This window comes from Octodon degus, unplaced genomic scaffold, assembly GCF_000260255.1.
Source record: "Octodon degus isolate 3935 unplaced genomic scaffold, OctDeg1.0 scaffold00162, whole genome shotgun sequence".
NCBI lineage: Eukaryota > Metazoa > Chordata > Mammalia > Rodentia > Octodontidae > Octodon > Octodon degus.
In genome coordinates this window covers 2,390,989-2,415,590 of record NW_004524738.1, presented here as the reverse complement: position 1 = coordinate 2,415,590, position 24,602 = coordinate 2,390,989, and the positions used below count along the sequence as shown (strand labels likewise).

The 24,602-nt window shown below is 45.0% G+C and overlaps 1 protein-coding gene and 1 pseudogene across 5 annotated transcripts in view; one reads left to right on the top strand and one right to left on the bottom strand.

Moving 5' to 3' along the window:
• The window catches only part of St3gal5 (ST3 beta-galactoside alpha-2,3-sialyltransferase 5), a 51,637-nt gene that overhangs the window by 5,706 nt on the left and 21,329 nt on the right, over nucleotides 1-24,602 (bottom strand). For all 5 annotated transcript variants that reach the window (XM_023702935.1, XM_023702936.1, XM_023702939.1 and 2 more), the window contains exons 2-4: nucleotides 17,059-17,182; nucleotides 14,045-14,156; nucleotides 2,674-3,017 (exon numbers count right to left, since the gene is read on the bottom strand). In XM_023702935.1, the coding sequence (XP_023558703.1) occupies nucleotides 2,674-3,017; nucleotides 14,045-14,156; nucleotides 17,059-17,182 (580 nt within the window). The remainder of the gene's footprint in view (nucleotides 1-2,673; nucleotides 3,018-14,044; nucleotides 14,157-17,058; nucleotides 17,183-24,602) is intronic.
• Nucleotides 5,054-5,441, top strand: LOC105743745 (annotated as a pseudogene).

Genomic DNA, 24,602 nt, shown 5'->3' with positions numbered 1-24,602 from the left:
GCAGTTCAATCCCCCAGCACCACATGCCAGCCAGCCCCGCCCCCTGGTGGGCTGAGCTGGCCACACACAGAAATAAATAAATAAATTTTTTTTTTTTAAAAAAAGGTAATGGGGAGGAGCCCCCTGAAACCACAGCCAGGCAGATGCACACTGCCGTGCTCTGGGGTGGGACTGAGGGGGGTTCCGGGCCCCAGGTGTGTGGCTCCACTTTAGGCAAAGACTCGGAGTGTAGCAGCAAACACTTTACCACAGTGGTAGCTTTAAGGAAATCTTGAGTTCTTCCAAAAGCAGCACCACTTGTGCAGCTGGACTCTTCTAAATCTTAGCAAGGCCCGTTTCTTCCTCTGTATTATATTTGTGCATAACCTTTCTTTTCCATCCACCTGGCCTGGCTGGTCCTTTGCCTTTGTCTGTGACACTGGCTACCAAGTGGACACTGGGGTCCACTTGCCTTGGACCCCCAAACTAGGGACCCTGGTGTCTGGTGACACTAGTTGTTAGGCCATAAGAAAGTCCCGTCACTTTCTTTTCCAAAGTACCTTGGTCCTCAGCCATCACTTCACTTTTTGTGTTGCCCCAGGCCCACATGCCTCACTGGGCTATTCCCACAGATGAGAAAGCACCTTACACTCCAGGTAACCCAGCAACACCATGAAAGGCAGCCTCCAAGACCATTACCCATCCCTCCCCACCCTGATCCCACAGTCTGAACCCACACAGACCCTGCAATCCACTCCCTCTGTGGCCTACTGCTTGGCCCCTGCTAATGCCTGGTTCTCTCCTCAACACACCTTGTACTCCCACTCCTTCCGCTGAGCCCTCAGTGGCCTGCACTTTCTTCAGGAATAGCTGCAGGCATAGCAGAGACTCCCAGAAATCCTGTCCCCTTCTGAGTGCTTTACAGCTGTTAAAAGCATACTGTCTCCAAAAGACCCTAAGTGCGGTGCTGTGTGCTGCTCTTCCTTCCATTTATCTTATAGATGAGGAAGCAAAGGCGCAGGGCAGTCGGGAATCTGTCCCAAATCACAAAGGCCTATGGGAAGATATCAACACTTTTAGACTCAAAATATTCAAAATGGATCTTGTCATCTTCTTCCTCTACCCAGAGACATTTCTCTATTCTCTATTTTTGACAGCAAATCCATACTTGCCTTGGACCCCCAAACTAGGGACCCTGGTATCTGCTGACACTAGTTGTCAGGCCATTAGAAAGTGTCCTGTCACTTCCTTTTCCAATGCACTTCGGGCCTCAGCCATTACTTCACTTTTGGTGTTGCCTCAGGCCCACACACTTCACACCCTGGGTTCTCTATTTTTCTCCCTCATTTTATTACAGTGAAGTTTGACAGTACAGAAGAAGTCATATGACCTGGTTGGGTCAGATTTCTTAAACCCTGCAACATGAGGAACTCTAAATACATTAAACACCCTGGGTTCTGAGCTGACTAAAGAGCCCAACTCTCATCCCTAAGATGGAGACAGGTAATCTACTGCAGGGTTATCAAGAGCCCCCCAAAAACCCCACTCATCTTCAAGACAAATTAAAAAAAAAATATATATATATATATATATATATATATATATATATAGTCTTTCATCAAACAAGGTTTCACTATGCAGTTCAGGCTGCCTTGAACTCACTTTGTAGCCTAGGCTGGCCTGGAACTTGGAGTGATCCTCCTGCCTCAGCCTCATGACTGCTGGAGTTACAGGTGTGCACCATCCCTGGTCAAGAATGTATTTTAAAGAATTTCTCCAGGGAAGTAATCAGAGGCATACATACAGGTAAGAATGTGCAAAGCAAATAAAAAAAGAAAAAGGAATATGCCAAGCATTTCACAACAAAGAAAAATGAAAGCATTCCCAATGTCCTGCTGCAGAATCACTAACCATCTATAACACTCTCATGGAAACAAATACTAAATATGTTTAATGATTTCAGAAACTATTCATAACACTAAGGTTAAAAAAATACCTTACAAAACCACAAATGCAATCAGAGGTACACACATAGAATAAAAGTTGAGAACCAGCAAATTAGCAGGGGTTGTGGTAATTTGAGTTGAATGATTTTTATTTTCTGCCTTACATTTTTCTGATCTTTAATAATGGATACATTTATTTTATTTTTGTTACTGGAATAACTTTTTTTTTGACTGCTGGGATGGAATGTGAGGCCTCACACATGTCAGGCAAATGCTCTACCACAGAGCTACTCTTTCAGCCTAAAAGACAATGATTAAACAACTAAATAAAAAGAATCTAGTATGCCTGTGCATCCCATTGGTGAGCCCCAGATCCCTGTAGGCTTTTTGTCCCAGCCAGTGCTGCCTTCTAGGGCCTACCAGCCCCAACCCAGCCCTGAAGCCGGGTGCCCCCCACATCTCCCCTCTGGCTCCCCCACTCACCCCTCCCTCTGCTGGCTTACCCACTTCTACCCATCCTTCCAAACTTCCAAGCTTAAAAGCCTTTGCCACCAACTGCAGTCCACTCCTCAAATTTAAGCAGAGTTTGGAGTGATGGGTCACTTTGTGTTTTTGTTTGAACTCCTTAAATAGTGGGTATCTCGAGGGCAGAGGCCCCAAGCCCTTCTGGGCCCCCTTCTGCATCTGCAGGAACCCAGAGCACTGGGCTGGATTCTGGAGGACAAAGCTGGGTTTGAAAGCAAAGTACCTTATCACAATGTCAAACTGGTTCAAGGCATGGCCCAGCTCTAGTCCGTACAGAACTCCCCCGCTTCCGATCACCACGCAGCGCCGGCAGCTCTTGGCTTTCAAGTGTTCAGGGAAGTCGTGTTCGGGCAGTATTTCCAGGAGGGACTGCACTTCACTGGAGAAAGTGCGGAATCCGAAGGGAGGATCGTAGTTCTCTCTGGCCGCACTGCCGCTGGAGCCCTGCTCCACGAAGGGCGCCAAGTCTACGCTGTACCTGCGCTCAAACAGCAGCGCCATCTCCTTCTTCACGAATCTGGGCCGACATTCCTTCTGCAGGACTTGCTGAACGTACCTCTGGGCTCTCTGGAAAGGAATCACACCGGTCTAAGTTTTTAAATCTCTCCAGAATTTTGCAGCTGACATTCGATGATGTCGGAGGCAGCGCCTGTGCTGTTATCTTTAACACACACCGCTGGCCTTTTAGAATTAATTTATGTTCAAGGACATGAAGGAAAAAACCACAGGGAGCATCATGGGGCAGGGAGATAAATTCCACAAGGTTTTTATTTCATTGCACAAGCACAGCAGCCAGGACTTCCACTTCCTACTTCTGGCCTGAGAGTGTATGAACAAATTGGGGGGTAAAGATATTCTTTGAAGTGTTTTAGATTTCATGTTTATAAGTTTCTAACCCAAACTAACTGATGTCTAAATACAATATGCCAAGTGAAATAAATCAGTCACAAAGAGAAGCAGCACGCGATTTCACTTATGTGAGGTCCCTAATGTATCTCAAACTCATAAAAACAGAAACTAGAATGGCGGTTCCCAGTGACTAAGAGTGGGAGGGAGGTGTTTTTTTAATGGGTACAGAGTTTTGGTTTTGCAAGATTAGAAAGTTTCAGAGATTTGTTTCACAACACCGTGAATACACTTAACACTGAGCAGTACATGTCAATGATCAAGAGGGTAAAAATTTAAGTTATGTCTATTTTTTTTTTACTACAGTTTTTTAAAAAGAAGGGCTTCATTCTTCAGATCCCTACCTAGCAGCCCAGGAAATGGGCTACTTTGTTAACTGGAATAAGAGGAGCTTCAATCTGAAAGGCAGATTACCTCTAGTCCGACCAGGGAGCAACACCCAGTTAATGGAGATGCTGCCTGGTTCCAAATGCATGTCCCCAGGAGGTCAGTGGTTTGTGTCAGCAAGGCCAGCTGCAGACTGTCAGGCTGAGAGCATAAGCTCAGAACTGGCTGCAAAGCCCTGTCTGCCTGCCCACCTCCCCTGGGCTCTGGCTGGGCCAGCAGATCCCGCTGCTCAGCGGGTGGTGCTCCCTGAGCTGTGTGCTTCCCATCTGCCTCCAGCCACGCACCCCTCCTCCTGCTGGGAGGCCTCCCGTGCATGTGTTCATGTGCTGAAGGGGTGTGTGTGCTGCAAAGCGCTGTATGCCCCAAAGTACTTATTTCTAGGGACCTATGAGATGTTTTGAATTCCATCAGTAACATATGATGAGGACTCTTACAAGAGTTTGAAATGTACCGTTTTTTCTCCCAGCCTTGATTTTTTTTTTTTTTTTCCTGTACTGAGGGCTGATTCCCAGGGTGTCTGCATTGAGCTGCAGCAGTCTTTTTTAAAAAAAACTTATTTATTTTTTGAGAAAGGAGTTCACTGAGTCATAAATTGCCTGAGCCTCCAGATTGCCACCATGGCCTGCCAGTCTTATTATTTTTATTGCCTGATTCTTTTTAGGAACATATTTACCTTATTATAGCAGAAATACTTAACAAACAGCTTCATAAAATTAAGTGCTTGGGAAGAGCACGCTGTCTGCATCTTGAGGATTGGGCCCCGACTGAAAGGTTGCCCGTATTCTCGCAGCCCCAGAGATACGCTGCAGACCTATACAGATTCACTGTCCCAGTTCCTCTGTGAACCCCTGTGGCACCTCACAAGATGGCCACCAGCATCGTCACTCTGTGGGCTCGAGGTGGCATCATAGAGGAGAACCGAACTGACATTCACCAGCCTGGTGACTGTCTCTGTAGGCCCTGAAACAAGCTCTTTCCCAGAGGAGGCCACTACTGGGAGCAGCTGCACGTGGAATAGCATCATGGTAAAGAATCAGAGACCCAAGCAAAGACACTGTCACAACCCCACATAGGTGGAAGGCTCAGCCAAGCAGGTGACGCATGGCCCTGTGGCCAGCTGGTGAGCAGAGGCGGGGAAATGGAAGGGCCACCCAGACTCCATGTGTTCAGGCTCCAGGCCCGGAGGTCACGAACAGCAAGTTTTAAAGAGCAAAGAGCCCACTTCCCTCTAGAATGGCATCCCAAATGCCAGGTTCTACAGGGCTCCTCAGATAGAAAGGAATGTGTGAAAAGTGCCAGCTGGGGGCTGCTCCTGGTTGAGGGCCGTCCGCACCTAAGACAGGAAGATGGTGGCCGCAAAAAAGACGAAAAAATCTCTGGAGTCCATCACCTCTAGGCTCCAACTTGTTATGAAAAGTGGAAAATACGTGCTGAGGTACAAGCAGACGCTGAAGATGATCAGCCATGGCAAAGCGAAAGTGGTCATCCTTGCCAACAACTGCCCAGCCTTGAGGAAATCTGAAGTAGAGTACTATGCTATGTTAGCCAAAACGGGTGTCCACCACTACAGCGGCAATAATATCGAACTGGGCACAGCATGTGGAAAATACTACAGAGTGTGTATGCACACTGGCAATCATTGATCCAGGTGATTCTGATATCATTAGAAGCATGCCAGAACAGACCAGTGAAAAATAAACCAAGCAGAAGTTTTCATGAATAAAACCTGCCATAGCTTGAAAAAAAAAAAAAAAAGAAAAGTGCCAGCTGGAACCCAGAGCAGCCTGCTGTCCTGAAGGAGGGCAGGAGCAGCCGGAGATGTGTGCACAGCACCAGGCTGGTCAAAGCTTCCCTTTAGAAGTCGCGTTGGAAAGGAGTGAAATTTCATTCCACTTCTGTCCTGGCAAAGAGCTGGATTTCAAGCTTCAAATTTAATTTTCTAGACTGTGAGCTGGACACAGGCTCTGAAGTCATCCTCTGCGGTAACCCCTCTGGTGCCCAACCCACAGCTGAGGCCGGATATGAAACCTGAGGGAACAGAGCTCTAAATGTCACCCAGAAAGGTGGAAGTCTTTTCTCCTCTCGTTCTAGCTCACTTCAGGAGGTGCAAGGAGCTGGGAGAAAGCCTCCCGGACACTTTCTGCTAGCTGGAATCTTTCTTGGCCCGTGCTCTCTTCACTGCTCCCCTGGGAGGCAAAGCTCCCCAAGAAGGACCCCCCCATACCCACTTAAAAGACAAAATTTAAACAACAAAGCCTTGGAAAGCATTAAGAGTCAGGGCAGCTGCCTGGGGCTGGGGTCAGGTTGAAGCCTGACCACAAAGGGGCTCAAGGGAGCAAACTTGGGTGACTGAAAGGTCCCCAAGCTGTGCTGAGGCTCATGCCATGGTGCTGTGACCCTGGGGTAGGGACAGGAAGCAGTGTGATGTCCCTTCTCTGGTCACAAGGGGCCACAGTGGGAGCTGAAGCAGTTGAGGGAAGTTGGCCTGGGATGTGCCAGCCCAGGGCCCAGGACACAGGAAATGGTGACTCTCGCAAGCCACCGCATTGTCTCAAATCCAGGAATACAAAGAAAGGGTTCTTAACAGAAGCCTCTTCCAGGCTGAGCTTGCAGGCTGCCAACAATTAAGGAATAAATAGATGTCTGGCAGTTCCAATTGTCAATGGTGTGGCAATTTGCCACGGAAAACCACACTGTGAAATTGATGTGAAATGAAAAAGCCCAAGTCATTTCCCTTAGCAAAATCTCCCTTTTCATTTTCACTCTATAATTTTAAGAATCACCCTTCTCAAAAATATAGCGGTGTGGCATAATTCTTTGAAGTAAGAGACCACGTTCTATTATTTATCTATTTGTTTTTAAATTCAGGACACAGGCTGGGAAGCTGGCTCAGTGGTAGGGCACTACCTGGTGTATGTGAGGCCCCGGGTTCAATCCCTGGCACTGCAAAGTAAATAAAAATATAACAAATTCAGGAGTGGGCAGAGCGCTTGCGTGCAAGGAGACTTTTGGGTCTGGTGTCACTAAATGTGGGCAGGCCCAGCTCCGTCACAGCGCATGTGGCCTCGGGGCTCTGGTTACCTTGTGAAGTTTGATTTCCAATTCTACTTCTGTCAACATGTGTACTGGTCTCCTCCTCCTGGGTTTGCCCTAATGCCCCAAGCATTTTGCCCAGTGCTTGGCACAGGAGAGGGCTAAGTTTTTCTGAGTTCATTCACATTTAAGTTACCTATCATTTTAACGCAGTGAAAAGCAGATAAAATTTAAATGAAGTCATGGAAAGAATTCTACAGTAAAACCTCAGCGAGGCAGTCAGCAGTTGCTGGTGCTGGGTCACATGGAGGCCTGACAACAGAGGGGATAAATGTGGGGGACTGGAAGTTTTCCACGCAGTGCTGAGGCTGAGGCTGAGGTGGTGGTGGCGTGACCCTGGAGTAGGCTGCCTCTCACATATTTCAGAGGAGTAAGCGCTATGGGGGCACGATGTTACTACCCTTGGTTGGTAAGAAAATGGCATCAGAGGTAAAATGGTACCAGCTCTAGATCTACTTAACTAGCAGTGCTGGCTTCGGCAAAGCGCTGGACCCTGGGGAAGGGTCATTACCTCTCCCCCTGGGGACATTCTAGGGTGGTCTGGGGAATAGAGGAGGTGGCACCAGGACAGAAGAGACCGAGGTGGGCGCTGGAGCCTCCCTTACTGGCTTGCTCAGCTGGAAGCATCTCACTTGCTGTGAACACAGTCGGGAGGTCTGCGGATCTAAGAGAAAACTATGCGGAGGAGCTAGGGAACTGGGCCGGAGTTAGTCAGGTGGCACAGACTGCTGTCCCCTCAGTGGGCTTTCCATCTCTGAGAGCAGAGCAGGCCAAGCTCACACGGCTGCCACCACTGAGCCCACACCTCAGATGTGCCCAGGTGTCCCTTCAAAGACTGCTGTTGGTCTGTTAACAACCGACACTTTAAGGGACCTTTTAAAACAGAAAACACAAACCCCACAACTTTTGAAGCTGCTCTTCTCCTGTGCTAGGGTCCCTCCCACCAGGGCTGGCAGGGGCCAGTCCCACTGCAAGATGCAGACTAACCTGGGATGCTAACCAGGCCCACCCTTTTGGCTGGGAGACCTTCTTCCACCAGTATCCACACAGGATCATTCCAATGGGCCCATGTGCTGCTGGCGGCCAACAGTCAGGGCTTTCTTTGTGGGGAGCTTGTACCAAACTCCATCTCTCAGCCGGTGGAGACAGCAGGGCCACACTAAAGAGTCTTTTAGTGTGGACTTCAAGGCTTTCCTTCCATAATCCAGCCTTTTCCCACTTTTAGTCTCTGCGGTGTCCCCTGCTCTAAATAGCAGCAGGTAATTCTTCCCTTTTTTTAAAAGGTGGACACAGAACCCGTAAGAGGCATATTCCCAACCCTTTTCATTTGATTCTGAGACAGGATCTTGCTAAGTTCCCCAGGCTGGACTTGAACTTGCAGTCCTCCTGCCTCAGTCTCCTGAGGAGCTAAGGTCATAGGTATGCACCTTGGTATCTGATGATGATAGGTAGCTCCAGCCATTTCTATTATCTTGCATACATCAGAAAGAAGTGAAACACTGTTAAGACTCTCTGAAAAGTGCAGCATTCTGACAAGGTCAAAAATGTTACAAAGTAGTTGAGCGTGATAACTCATGCCTGGAATCCCAGGATTCAGGGAGGCTCGGGCAGAAGACTCCCAAATCTGAGTTCTACCTTGGCACTTTGCAAGACTCTTTCAAAATTTAAAAAAAAAAAAAAATTAAAAAGAACCGCAGATGTAGTTCAGTAATAAATCATCCCTAGGTTCAATCCTGAAGAACTAGGGTGAAAGAATTAAAAAGCTACTTAAAAAATGTCTAAAGTTATAGACTAAAAGACACCTCTGGTGCCACCATGGTTATGGAGGCTTTCATGTATTAGGTTTAGGAAGTGAACCTTTTAGAAATCCTTCAGGGCTGGGTTGGTTCATTGTGGTGGACCCAGGTTCTAGGGCTGCTCAGCTTGGTTCAGTTCTATGTCCCTTCTCTAGGTAGGAAATGGAATCTGGGAGGCTGACCTCACCCACTGGACATTCCCATCCCTCTAGTCAGTGATTGGCCAGGAGTCCTCATTGAAGCTAATCTGTGAAGGGCTGTTATTGGTCCAGCTGTGAACTTAGTTTACTGGCCCCATCAGTCTAAAAGGCATGACTTACATTCCATCCTTTTGGATGAAGGGGAAGGGAAAGCTTTATATTTCAGCTGTTTAGAGTTTAGAGTTGAACAGAAGTATCAGTCCCACACCTCAAAAGGATACATATATTACTGACTGTACCCAAAGGGTTTCCTGCTTACTGTGGATAACTCAAAGATAATGAGAGCTTAACCGTGTTTAAAATCGTTACCTTCCCTCCCCTCTAGAACTTAATATTCAGAAGTACATACTAACTTGTGTAAAATTTTAGCACCTACTCCTCTCTCCCAAGATCCTGCTAGGAAGATGGATAGAAAGGAAAACCAGTTAAAACATGACAGAAGTTAGAATTAAGTTTTGTAAAGGTTTCTAAAATCCACACCATATGATCAGGGAAGGCGTCTTAGAGGAGGTAAATCCTGAGCTAAATTTGGTTTAAAAGATGGGTAACAGAGGCAAAGGGCAGGAAGCAGTTTCAGGCAGAGAGGAAACAAAACAGCAACACGAAGGAAGTCTTTTTAACAAAAGGTGCTAGACAGCTGGAGAGCACATGCAAATAGATAAAGCCAAACTCCAACCTCACACCATAAATAAAAATAAACATAAAATGGATCAAAGACATAAATGTATGAGATAAAATTGTAGGAATCTTAGAAGAAAATAGTTTAGACAATGATTTCTTAGCTATAACTCTAAAAGCACAAGTGACAAAAGAAAAAAAAAACAGGTTGGATTTCATCAAAATTATACTCTTGTGCTGAAAATGATACCATTAAAAAGTAAAAAAAAAAAAAAATCCAGAGAATAGTAAAATTACTTGTAAATCACATACCTGATGCATGGGACTACTATCCAGAACACATAAAAAATGTTTATGAGTCAGTAATAAAAAGAGAAATAATTCAGGGGAAAATGGCCAAAGGATCTTCTCTGTCTGAACCAAAACCCAAGGAGCTACCTCTGTGCACTTTCTAGCCTGATTGTAGTAAGTGTTGAGGAAACACTGAAATACTTGCTTGCAGGAACATAAAACCTTATTAACTATTTTAGAAAACACATTAGAATTTTCTCAAGAAATTAAACATAAATTACTATAAGACCCAGGAATTATACTCATTGGCCTATACCTAAAAACACTGAAAATAGGCACTCAAACAAATACTTATACATATGTTCAAAGCAATATTATTCCAAATAACCAAAAGTGGAAATAAACCTAATGTCTATCAGTGATGACACATGGTCCATGCAAACGGTGGGACGCTATCCAGAAATAAAAAGGAATTAAGCGCTAACACATACGACATCATGGGTAAGCCCTGAAAGCACTATGCCAAGGCAAACAAGCCAGGGACAGAAGGCACACACACTGTATGACTACTTTCATATGAAATATCTAGAACAGGCAAATCCACAGAAAGAAGAGATTGGTGGTTGCCTAGGACTTGCTGGGGATGGGGAGTGATTTGAATAGGACACAACTGCTGATGGAAATAGATTTCCTTTTTGGAGTGATGCAAGTGCTCAAAGCTTAGCTCAAGGTGATGGCTGCCCAGTTCTGTAAATAACCTAAAACAACCGCACCATATGCTTTGAATAGTGAATTCTATGATGTGTGAATTCTATGTCAACAGACAGGCAGCGCTGGCACAGTGCAGGTGGCCAGGGCAGGCAGGAGAGAAGGGTAGGAGCCAAGAAGTCTTATGGGTCAGACAAGGAGCCCAGCTGTGCTCTTGGAGTTAAAGAGAAGACAGCAGAATTTTAAGGAGGAAAGCAACACAGCAGGCTGGTAAAGAGATGCTCACATAAATTGTAACACCAGAGGGAGGCTGGAAAGTGACAGAGAGCTGCAAAGCACAGATCGTCAAATCTCTCTCCCTTGAACGTGGCCACTATTCCAATCCACATCTCCTTATTAAAGCCACCCAGACAGGTCCCATCCTTCTATAAACCAGGCATCCAGATCGTTAGCATTTTTTTTTTTTTTTTTTAAAGACAGAATCTTGTTATATAGTTCAGCTGGCCTTGAACTCACAACACAGCGCAGGGGGGCTTCTAATGAGCAGCAGTGCTCCTGCCTCAGCCTCCCAGTGCTGGAGTTACAGGTGTGCGCCACTCTACTTGGCTAGCGTGGTAACACTGTCACCATGTGCCCTGGCCACGTCTGCTCTCCTTTAGGCCACAGAAAAGTTTCTATCCCGCCAGTGGTGCTCAGGGATGTGGTCTGGAGTCTCTTCTCTGATCCTTCTCAGATGTCACCAGGATTCTTTCAGAGAACCTTAAGAGTAATGGCCATCACACCCACAGCCCTTGCCTGACCACGGCAGGGACAAGCAGTCTATTAAGGCAGCTTAGAGGAAAAGATGGTTGCAGGCAGCCAGGTCTCTAAAACTGCCCTGTGAGGGGCTGGAGAGATGGCTCAGTGGTCTAAAGCACCTACTTGAAACAAGCTTGGCAAAGCACAGGGACCGTGGTTCGATCCCCAGCACCACATGCCAGCCAGACCCGCCCCCTGGTGGGCTGAGCTGGCCACACACACACACACAATAAATAAATGTAATAAATAAAAATAAACAAATATTTTAAAAAAAAACTGCCCTGTGGATTTCATCTAGGAAGGGCATTGAGAAAACACACTTCCATCCTGTGCTTGTGAAACTGGTGCTCAGCCCTTGCACAAGAGAGCCCCAAGTCCGTTACGTTAACACAGACTCTAGGGCACTTACTCTGCACTTGGTTGGATGGTCAGCAGCACGCTCAATGAAAGCGCAGGAAAGGAAGATGGTGGAGGTGATACAGGGATGAAAAACTGGTCTAGGGCGGGTGACCTCCAAACCATATAGGGAACCTCCAAATGACATAGGGAAAAACTATCTCCTGACCTGACCTGCACGAGTTCGTGTTCTCTAAAACCAAAGAATGAATTTTAGGAACAAACGGAGGTTATGAGCAGAATATATTTATTGAGAAAAAGAAAGCTCCTGTCCAAGAGAGGGACAGGAGGGGGGGCCTGAGCGGGTAGTTCCCCAGGAAGCTGTCTCTTCCAGGGATTTTTATAGTGTAAAACCATGCAGGGCTAAGGTGGAGAGAATGGGAACTCACTTAGGGGGGCATGAGGTGGGGCAAAACTATGCCAATCAATGGGATTACAAGCACCATTGCTCAGGTAAAACTGATTAAATCCAGTATCAAATGAGAAAGCGAGTCACATAGCAAGCGGAGCGAATACGGAACAGGGTCTCTTCCTGTTGGGGGCTGGGCTAGTGACTCATTTGGGCTCTTTCAAGTTGATTGATACTATTTAGAGTATCAGTCCCCAGTGCCCATCCCTAGGGAAGTATGTAGCTGTGTTTCCTCTTTCTTTTGGCTTGGTCTTGAGATGTGGCCCATACGGGAGTGTCTGTCTCTTCCAAGTTGCAAAGTCACCTTGTCTTCCATCTTGTCTCCTTGAGGGCCTGGCCCTGTCTGACTGCCTATAATATTTCTGTCTAACTCTGCTGCCTGCAACAGAGGGACAGGAAAGGCAGCAAAGACACAGAGGGAGGAATTAACAGCACATCTGCTAGTCAGACCGAGTGCTGCTGGCTTAGGCCTTTCCCGAGAGACAAAACCAAGCAGAACAAAAACCAGAGACAGGATGACTAAAAGCATGATCCAGGGCAGCGGTGAGGGGCCTTAGAACTGAAAGGGTTTGGAGGCTGCTTCAAGAGCAGACAACCTGGAAGAAGAGGAAAGTCCCGACAGAGGGCAATGTGCTAACAGAGAGAAACATCTGGAGGGAACACGGAGGCGGCCTCTGCCATCAGCAGGAGCCCGGCGCTCGCCGCCTAAGCGCTGCCCTGCTGCGTTTACACCTCTCTGTACCACAGAAACACCAAGGCCTTTAAAGTAGAAACAAACTGAACAAGAAAAAGAGCTCTGCGGATGCGATCGGATCCAGCGCTGAGGAATACCGACACACAGGCGACGCTGTCTGCATCTCACAGAACCGGGTCTCCAGGCAGTTCCGGCACGGCACATGTGGGCTTCACAGCTGAGCCACTGGCGCTCTCGCCTCTCCGCCTCTGGCTTCTCCACGCTGATGGATCAGGAGCTCAGCCTCCAGAACCCCGGCCCCACTACTTCACTTCTTCATCCCCGGGCCCTCCAGGACCTCAGTGCTGAGCTGCAGATGATTACATCCGTGTAACTCCACGACAACCAAGAGGGGCAAGTGACCTAACATCAAGAGCGCACTTCTAAGACAGTTCCCAGCACACAGCAAGCACTAAAGCAGGCGAACTAAGGTAGTTAATTTAACGGGGTGTGGACCTGAGCAAGTAGCTTAACTTCCCAGGCCACGGTCTGTATGACAGAGCCGGCACTGGGATGTCCCCAGTCCCCACCATGATTAAGAGAGACCAGGTATGCACAGCACCTGCCCATGACGGACACCGTTCCAATACACCACCTTATTTAAAATCATCTCTTCTTTCACCTGCGCTGAATGTTGTTGAATGAAATCAAGTTATCAGTGAAATTTGCATTTCATGGATCCATCAATTTAGAAAAATGAATGTCAGCTGAAAGAAAAGTCTTGAAAATCCAAGGTGAAGTCATTAGGACTCAAAACACAACCCAGGAATGACAGTGAAGAGACTTTCTTCATTGCCTAAGAAGAGGACGAGCAGCGTCTGAGCAAATGAACTCCCTGGCAGGTGTCCCGGTGTGGGCCAAGTGGAAGCCGTGGTGGAGGGGCCGACAGTGCTGCGGGAGAGAGGACTTGGGTATTTGTGTTCTGGGGAGGACACTTTGGGTCTGGAAGTCCTAACAGTAAGTAGGGTGTTTCCCCTTCTGTTTCAAACTTTCACTAATTTTTCTTGTTAATGAATTAGAGATATTACAAGCCAGGCGTGGCGGTGCATGCCCACAATCCCAGCACTTGGGAGGCTGAGGCAGGAGGATTGCTGTGAGTTTGAGGCCAGCCCGGGCTACAAAGTGAGTTCAAGGTCAACCCTGTTTTGTTTTGTTTTTTTTTGTTTTTTTTTTTTTTTTAAAGACGAAGAGATGATCTTACAGGTGAAGTGTATGCTTGAAAATGTTTTAATTTAAACCACATCAAGGGAACATCTAACCTTTATGCGGTCAGGGTCCACATAGTGCTTTTTTTTCATGTCACATTCTTCAGAGGTGTAATTTAACTTGACGATATAAAGGATCCACACTCCAAACACAAGCAACATACATCTGGAAGAAACATCGATCAGGTATAATAATGCAGTCATGCGACAGTAGGAGACAAATGTGAAGTAAGTGGAAAACAAATCCAAACTGCCTGCCACATGACACAAGTGTAATCATTAAGGTCACCTCAGGGAAAGAGAAGGTGCCATTTCCTGGCAACTTTTATTCCAAAGGTATCACAATAAACTCTAAATTACAATGTAGATTACTGAACTGAAAAACAATAGATTTAAACTACAGAATCTCAGTGTTTTCACTTCTTTAGAAATTTTTTTGTTTGCTTTCTTTAGTATTACTTATAAAAAAACACAAAATAGACAATCTACTTGTAGTATTTCTGAAGAATTCCACCTAGAAATGAGGCTGACTGAAGTGAGACAGCCCTACTCATTATCCTAAGGATCATCTAGAAAACCTGTCCTTTCTCTCTCTCTCTCTCTCTCTCTCTCTCTCTCTCTCTCTCTCTCTCTTTTTTTTGGTGGACCTGGGGATTGAACTCAGGCCCCTGAGCTCTTCAGGCAAGCACTTATTCTACTGAGCTATGTCCCACCACCCCTCCCCTTTTTTTGGAGGCAGGGTCTCACTATGCATTTTAGGCCAACCTTGTGCTCCCTTTTGTGTGTCTTTTTTTTTTTTTTTGTGGAACTGGGGATTGAACTCAGAGCCTTGTGCTTGCCAGGTAAGTGCTTATTCTACTGAGCCATCTCCCTGATTGTGCTCGCTTTTGTAGCCCCACGCTGGTCTCAAACTCACAGCGATCCCCCTGTCTCAGCCTCCCCAGTGCCGGGATTACAGGCGTGCACCTTCACACCTGGTTCCAGAGAGCACAGCGCACCCAGGGATCCTGGGCCTACACAGGGCCAGGGATTGAACTCAGGTCCTTGTGCTTGCCAGGTCGGTGCTTATGCCTTGGAGCTGTCTCCCCATGTCCTTAAAGATTGGATCATTCATACCACATTGAGCACCCACATGCACATGTACACATGGGGATTTGGAGAAAGCAGCTGAGGACAGTGATGGTTCTAGCACTTCTCATCTTTATTAAGCTCCCCAGTGATGGGAACTAAAGGCTAAAAAAATGTTTAAACCTCAGTTTAAGAACAACTGCTGAAAGTATCCTATGTTCTTGGAAAACAAAAAGACAAGGAACAATTGTAAGGGGAATATAATATGTTTTCTAAAGAAAGGGGCAGTTTTAAAAATAAAGCAGCTACAATGCACTGCCCATAACTCATGCTAAATACTGAAGATTTGATGGGAGATGTCAGGGCGTGTGGGTGGGAGCAGACTTCTGGCTGGGCATGGCGGGCAACCTGGAATCCTAGCACTCAGGAGGCTGAGGCGGGAGGGCTGCTAGGAGCCTCCTGGATGACAGCCTGGATGACATGGGGGGACCTTGTCTCAACCCCAACTCCCCCATAAAAAGATGTTTGAATTCTCAACCACTCTCCACAAAAACCTGGACACCTATCTTAATCTCTCTCTGCGAGTGAGCATGCCATACTATTAAGTGAACAGAATGCTGCATTTACACATAAAAATGGGTTGGCTGAGTGGGGAAGAGACGCACGCACATACATACACAAACCTGGTCATCTTTAAGGGTGAAAGGGACATCTGGGTATGGTGGTGCACCCCTGTAACCCCAGCACTCAAGAGACAGAAGCAGAAGACTGCTGCGAGGTTGAGACCAGCCTTGGCTACCTAGTGAGTTCAAGGTCAACCTGAACTACGGTCTTGTTTCAAAAAACAAAAAACAAAATAAAAATAAAAAAGAACAGAAGAGAAATATGCGTGTGGTGACACATGCCTATAATCGAAGCACTCTGGGAGGCTGAGGCAGGAGGGCTGCAAGTTTAAGTCTGGCCTGGGAAACTTAGCAAGATTATATCATATTTTTAAAAACGGGTTGGGGAATGTGGCTCAGTGCGAAGGCCGTGGGTTCAAGTCCCAGCAGCCCCCTCATCCCAAAGCACACACCAGAAAAGTGGAAGGAAGACATTTTTACTAAGTGCTAAATAGCTCAGCAATTTTGCATCTTGAAAAATCAGTAGCACCTTTTCATCTCCTCAGCCTTGGGTGTTTTCTATTTAGTGCATGTACTAGAAAAGTTAAAGAAAAAGGTGCTAAAAGCAAGCGGCATCCACGGCCCATGCCCCACGCTCGTGGGCCCTGGCACGCATCTGCTGTGTCCGCACCTCCAGCAGATGGGGTCCAGGTCCTGCTTATCTGCAGCCACGTGGCTGGCACCCAATATCATGCCAGGCAGGCTGCAGACCTTCGCGAATCGTGATATTTTCCTTCCATATTTCCTGAATTAGAAAAGTGAAGTCAGGGACTAGATGTTGTTGGGGTTGTACTTCTACCTTTTCTTCCTAAAGATTTTTGACATTGAGACATCTTTAGAACTTTCAACTGTTTGGCTGGTATTAAAAAAAAAAAAAAGCCTGATAAGTTCCTCTCCTAATTCTACACCTTATTAGGACATGAGGGTGACCTGGGTGAAACATCCATCATCCTTTACTTGGTATTCAAGTGTCCTTAGAGACTTCAATCATGTTTATAGATTAGCTTACAATAACACCTACAGTCCTCCGCTCTACCAACTGAACTATCAAGGAAGTGATTAGCTTACAATAGCTAAGAGGAAAAGCTCCCTTTTGCTAAACAGAGGCAGGAGGAGCACGGAGCTGTTAGCTGCTCTCATGGGGATCCTGGTGCAGACAGGCCGCGCACGATCCTTCCGCTGTGTGCTCAGTCTTTCCGGGCTGTGCCTGCACATGGTCCTTTGACCAAGTAACTTCTCCAGCACCTGCCACTGCAGGGCTCTCGGTGAGCTTTTCTTGAGATTCTATACCACTGACTTAACCAGGGACGATCTTAGGGCCCCACAGCTGGTACCTACTTGAGGATGTCTTTTAATAGCAAGCTGGGTCTTCTCATCTTTTTCTCAGCATAGGTGTACCATTCCAGGGAAGGCCTTGAGCAATTACTTCTCAGTCTCACAGTGTTGTAATCATTTGGCATTGCTGCAAGGAGAGGGGGAGAGAGCAGTGAGAGAAGGAAGAGGGAAGCCTTAGGTGATTATGCTTTTACGAGAGACTTTAATGTGACAGAACTATAACATGGGCTGCTACGTGGAAATGAAACGTCTTCTTTTTGGCTTTTTGTGATCCTGGCAATCTAACCCAGTGTCTAGTGCACGCTAGGCAAGTAAGTGCTCTACCACTGAGCCACATCCTCAGCTGAAGAATGAATTCCAGATACACACGCCTTGGATGAAACTAAAGGGAACTGGGCTGGGCCAAAACTAAAATCTTGCATATTACACAATTCCTAACGTTCTTGAAATGACAAAGTTATGGAAATGGAGAAGAGACTAATAGGTAGGTGGCAGAGGTTATAAAAGGAAGGTAGCGTGGCCATAGAAGGACATCACGCGAGATCCTGTGGTGATGGAGATGCACATAGCTTGACTGTATCCATGGCAACATTTCAGCTGTGATATGGGACTAGAGTTTTTGCAAGAGGCTACCCCTGCAGGAAATTAAGATTAAGGGGTACAGAAGGCTTCTCTGAGCGGTTTCTTACAATTGCATGTAATTTTTTGGAAGTCCAGGAAAAAGAGCTGAGACAAGATTAGCTTTCAACTGGCAACTCAAATCTGGGAGATGGATATTTGGGGTTTACTCAATGATTTGCTTCACTTTTGTTTATATTTGAAATTTTCCATAATGAAAGGGTTTAGGAAGAGTTATATAAAAGACAACTAGGCATGGTTGCGCATGTCTGCCATTCCAGTACTTGGGAAGCCGAGGCAGGAGGATTGCCAGATAAAAGGTCAACCTAGGCATATTGAACAAAAGAACAGTTTTTTCCTTTTAAAAACAATTGTTCATGGTGTACTTATTTTAATTTTTTTTTTCAGGTCAAAAGATTAAACCCAAAGTCTCCCAAAAGTGAGTCCAGTCTTTGCAGTGGGCTATACCTGAGTCCTACTTATGCTTCTGAATTAGTTTTAACTTCAATTTCCCAAGTTCTAAATAATATTACAAAGGGAACTGTTGTAGATAGGGGCTTGCAAGGGGAACAATACTAGATACATAATTTATAATTGTCACCCAAAGAGTCATATGCACTGAGAGTGCAGAAAATCTGTCCACACACTAAACCTAGAGCTCATAACGATGACCCCCACGAGTCTACCTGGAGGCCAAGAGCCCACAACAATGTCTCATGCAGGTCTATTGCACGAGTTTTGCTGGGAAGGCCCAAAAGTCAGTGGTGGAAGCTAGAAAATCTTTGCCAGCAGGATGAAGGATCTGTGCCAGGAGCCAGGAAGCAACGCTCAAAGACAGAACCAGAGCTCCCTTGAAAGGGACCACAGCCGTCATCCGCGACAATGAGGTCCCAAGCCCCTCCAGGAGAACAGCCCAAGAGAACCAGCAGCTCTCTACCAGCTTCTAAACGTCTTCCTCTCCATTTCTGCCTCTTATGAGGCCAGCAACACTCCCCAAGGTGGGCTTCCCACAGCCAGCATTACAGGGGTCCAGCTCAGCTGGGTGTTACAAGCTGACCACCAGTGGCCAATACACCACAGGAGCTCTACTACGAATTGGTACATTTCTCCCTTTATCTATTCCTCTTTTTCTCCCGGGATGCAGGATTTCTAAGTAGGGCATGTGGCCTCTGAGAACAGAAATTAAGTTTCTCAGACTCCCTTGGGCTAGGCACGGCCTGGGGACTAACTTCCAGACAGAGGGGACTGAACAGAAGTCCCACCTAAAACCCCTAGGGTGCATCCTTTGGCATCTTCTGCACCCCCTTTCTGCCAGTTGGATACAGAGACAGCACGAGCCACCTGAGGCGCCAGGGAGGAAGCGCACAGTGCCACAGGGCAGGGAGCATGCAGAAGCCCAGACAACATCCTAGGGCAGAGCTGCTATTCCACCTCTGGGCTTGGTAGAAGAAAACAACAGATCTTAAGAGATTGTTAATATAAAGTGCAGTTTTGTCCCAGCTAACCAGTTAGTATTATAAGTTTACGTATTAAGAAATAGTGGGGGAAAAAAAGAAATAATGGGGCCGGCTAAATAGCTCAGTCGATTAAAGCACCTGCAAGCAGGCGCAGGGGCTGGGGATTCAATCCCTGGGTCTGCTGTGCTGGCCCCGCCCCTGGGGCGCACTGAGATGGCGACTGAGACTCAGTGATTGAGACTGGGTGTGGTGGTGCGTGCCTATAGTCCCAGCTCTTGGGAGACTAAACAGGCAGATCACTACAAATCTGATCTAGTAGTGAGACCCTGAACATCCTGTAGACCCTTTCCTAAAAACACACACATATATACACACACACACACAAAAGAAATAATGTATTTACTGTATTTAGCTTTTCTTAATTGAAAAACTAAATAATATATTACATTTCACTGCTTACTTTCCCCCCTTAGATTTTTGCCATTTTCTTTGAAAAAACATCCTATTATTATAAATTAAGCAAACATTTAAGTATTTCTGGGGTCCTCACTGGTAGAGCTGGCTTGCAAGTATGAGGCCCTGGGTTCGGTTCTCAGCACCAAAACATTGTTTAAAAAACCCAAGGCAACAAGTGGTTTTTTCCTTTCCTTCTTTTTTTTTTTTCCTCATTGTTACTCTAAGCAAGCTCCTCCTCAACTTAATTCTAACTGCGAAGCAAGATTTTTACCAGTTCTACACTGCAAGAATTTTTGTCCTCATGTATCATTCCATTTGGGTAGTTTTAAAAAATAGTGCCAAAGCCCTTATTAGGAAACTCATGCTGAAGAATCTAGTGGAGTCTCACATGAGCGCTGGAACAGCCGAGACCTGGAAACCCTTCAGAGACCACAGTGCTGTGGTTACCTAACGTCTGAGGTCAAGCGGCAGGAGCAGCAGACTGTCCACAGCCAGTGTATAATTAAAGTTGAAGTTTCTGAGATGTCTGAGTTTTTATAACCAGAATGATACTCAAATCATATCCTGCATGCAAGCACTGCTTTCTCTTTATAGTGCTTAGGTTCAGGAAACATATCTATACTGTTAATATAATCCGTCTCGTATTCTCGTTGTCATGTAGATGCCACACCCAGGGGTCTTTGCTTTGCACATTACTGTCCTCAAAGTGACAAGGATGGTAAAAGGCACACAGTGGCATCTAAAGTCTATTATTATTATTATTATTATTATTATTTTATAATAATTACATTTTAATGTACTTGGTTGTTACAGGGTCTCATTACACAGCTCAGACTCCTGGTGATCTTTCTGTTTTTCAGCCTCCTCAGCACTGGGATTACAGGCGTGTGCAACTACTCCCGGACTCTATGGCCGTCTCTGCCCAGCTTAGGCGCAGAGCTGGCAGGGCATGTGGTGCCAGGGATTGAACCATGGTCCCTGCGCTTGCCTAAGCAGGCGCTTTAGTCCACTGAGCTATCTCGCTGCCTCCTTATAATCTATTACTGAATAGGGCTGGGGAGATGGCTTAGTAGAATAAACGCTTCCTTGGCAAGGGCCTGAATTCAATCCCTGGTTCTGAAAAAAAGAAAGACAAAAGAAAGAAAGAAAAACCAAATAAGCACTAATACAATTGTACTGGGGTATCTTGATACCCCATGGTCACAAAAAGACACACTAATGAGAGAAAAAAAAATCAACAATGAAATAGTAGAATTGAGACAAACTTTTGAACAAATGGACTTAGTAGATGTATATAGAGTATTCTACCTCACAGCATCAGAATAGACATTGTTCTTAGCTTCACACAGGATGTTCTCCAAAACAGACCACATACTAGCTCACAGAACATGCTTAAGTAAATGTAAAGGAATTGAAATTATCCCATGTATATTATCAAACCATAGTGTAATTAAATTGAAGATCAGTGGCAAAAGAAACCACAAGAGATTCACAAATATATGGAAATTAAAAAGCACCCTCCTGAACCACCAGTGGGTCACAGATAGAATTAAAGAATAAATTCGGGTCAAGGAGGTAGCTCAGCAGCACAAGCACCTACCTGGCAAGCACAAGGTCCTGAGTTTGATCCCCAGTGAAATACTAACAACAATTCAACATACCAAAATTTATGGGACACAATGAAAGCAGTTCTAACAGAGAAATTTATAGCAGTAAATATTCATATCAGAAAAACAAAGCAAGCACTTTTAAACAGCTTAATGTTAAAACTCAAACTTCTAGAAAAAGAGTGGGCTAGACCAAAAGCTCCTATGAGGGAGGATATTATAAGGATCAGAGCAAAAATTAACACATTGGAGGCTAAAAAACCAATAAAATGAATCCATGAATTGAAAGAGTTAATATACAAAAGAAATAAAATATACAAAGGAAAATATACAAAGGAAAGAAAATATTCAAGTTCATGCAATTAGGAATGAAAAGGGCAAAATCACAATGGGCCCTGCAGAAATCCAGAAGATCATCCATACCTACTTTGAAAACTTGTATTTTATTTTATTTATGAATTTAGGACAGGGTCTACAGGGTGGACAGGGTCTCACTATAAAGATTGAACTTGGAGTGATCCTCCTGTTTTCAGCCTCCCAAACTCTGGGATTACAGGTGCGCGCCAGCACACCCAGTCTCAATCGCCATCTCAGTATGCCCCAGGGGTGGGGCCGGCACAGTGGGCTGGGGATTGAACCCTGGCTGCTGCGCTCTGCTGAAGCAGGCACTTTAGTCCACTGAGCTATCTGGCCATCCCTGAAAACTTGTATTTTAATACAATGGAAGAAATGGAAAGATTTCTAGATACATATGAATTACTAAAGCTCAATCAAGAAGATAGAAAAATCCTAAATAGGCCAATATAAATCAATGAAATCAAAGAATTAAAAACCTACCAACAAAGGAAAGCCCAGACCCTATGGATTTATTGCCAAATTCTACAAGGAATTTAGGGAAGAACTAAAACCATGACTTCTCAAACTCTTTAATGAAGTTGAAAAGGAAGTAATACTCCTGAATTCATTCTTGGAAGCAAGCACTATTACCCTGATACCAAAACCAGAGAAGAGCCCAACAAAGAGAGAGATTTATAGGCCAATCTCCTTAGTGAAACATAGATGCAAAAACTTCAATAAAATACTGGCAAACAGGATGCAGAAAATCATCAAAAAAATTATATACCATGATCAAGTGGGATTCATTCCAGGAATGCAGGGATGGTTCAATGTATGTAAATCAATAGATGTAATATACCATATTGGTAGATCCAAGGACAAAAATCATATGATCATCTCAATAGATGCAGAAAATACTTTTGACAAAGTCCAGCACCCATTCATGATAAAAACCTTACAAAAAATTGAAATATATAGTATTTTTTTATAGAGACTTTCAGAAATTTTATTTATTTATAGGCAAGTTCTCACTGTATAGTCCAGGCAGGCCTTGAACTCATTATGTAGCACAGGCTGCTCTCAAACTCATGACAATCCTCCTGCCTCAGCCTCCTGAGTGATGGGATTACAGGCATGAGCCCCCTTGCCCAGGGAAATAGATGGGTCTTTGTCTCAATCTGAAAAAAGCCATCTCTGACAAACCAATAGCCAACATCATACTAGATGGATAAAAACTGAATATTTTCTCTCTAAAATCAGGAACAAGCAGTCCTAGCCCAGGCCTGTGTCCCACCCAAAAAACAGCTATTCAACCAGATCCCGGTGTAACTCAGTTATATCTGTGTCCTTGAGTGGCCCAAGTGATGCCTCTGCTGTTTCATTTTCCACCTGTGCCTCTGCTTTCAGCCTGACAGGTGCTAACAAGAGAAATTGTGTATCAGAAGCTCCTGCAACCCCAGCAAACTCCAGCAGACAGCCCTGCCAGCCTCATCAGGAGGCACTGTCGGGGAACAGACGAGGACAAGGTTATAAGCCACAAGGTGAGAAGTCCAGTGACCTTGCAATCCAAGGACGATAGGACAGTGTGGGTCATTACAGAAATAGCTCATGGTGCTCATCTGGTTCCAGGTATCAGAGTGCTCCATCTCAGGTGCCAGGCAACACTAGTGCACAGGGCCAGGCTCACTCTGCAGGGACCAATGGAACTGGAGCCACCATAGAGCTTAGCCCATCTAAACCCTCTTTCAGAAAGGGGCTCCCTCAGCGCAAACCCAGAACCTCTCAACCCAGAGTTGTGAACTCTTGAAATTCGTCTCTTCTCTACTCCATACAATTCAAAACATGATAACTGGACTTTAGGAAATATATAGTTAGGTTTAACAACAAAAAGAAGTTTATGCATATTACTTTTGTGCCATTCTAAATTTTTTGATTTTTTTTTTCCCCCGCTTATTTCTTTGTTTTTGGAGGGGAAGGTGTTTTTTCCCTTGATTTTTTTCAGTGATTGATCTTTCCTCCCAGGACTCAGGGATAGCTGTTGTCAGGTTTCCCATGAGTAAGCAACACTGCGCCAGGTCTTCCGTCTGCCTAAAGAGGCCTGACCCTGCAAGCCCCCACTATCAAGGCTGTCTCAGCAGGCGGGTCAGAGACAAACTTGTCATCTTTTCAGTATAAGCAGAAGTCATGGATGCCTCCCAGGTATCCTCTAAACAATAATTTGACCAGGAAGGGATTCTGTATTATACTAGATTAGCCAAAAAGAGAAATGTCAATTGGTGAAAAAGAGAACACAAGAAAACTGGACAATCTGCTTCTGTCCCAGAATGTGCCTGAGATTTGACACTTTATTAGGCTTTCTGCTCCCTGCTTGGCATCATAACTCATTTTGTAGCTCTTCAAAATGCCCAGAGCCTTGTGTCCTGTTATCTTAGGCCAACCTTAGGCTACAAACCACTCTAAGGAAGACTACAGGAAAGTTAATATTCAGTTAAGGTGTTTTAAAAGTTATTAAAAATACTTTTTATTCAGTGTTTAGAGATTTTTATTGTTGTTTGCCTCCTTTCCTGAATCCTGTTCTTTGCCTGAACCAAATTTATAGCAATATAATTAATATTAATCTGTTACCCATCAAAAATTGCTGCAGTCAATCTTTATAGATGAATAAATAAAAATAAAAATAAATATTGTCATGTTTGCTTAAAAAAATTAGGAACAAGACAAGTATGTCCATTGTCTCCACTCTCATTCAACACAGTCCTGGGAATGTTAGCTAGAGCAATTAGGAGAAAGAAATATAAGGAATAATGATAGGAAAAGAAGAAGTTAAATTACTTGAAGGTAACATGATACTGTACATAGAAGACCCCAAAATCACCACTAAAAACCTGCTAGATTTAATAAACAATTTCAGTAGAATAGCTGGATGGAAAGTTAACACTCAAAAATGAACAGTCTTCCTGTATACAAATAACAAATACATTGAGAAATGAGAAACAACACCTTTTACAATAGCATCAGAAGAAGAAGAAGAAGAAGAAGAAGAAGAAGAAGAAGAAGAAGAAGAAGAAGAAGA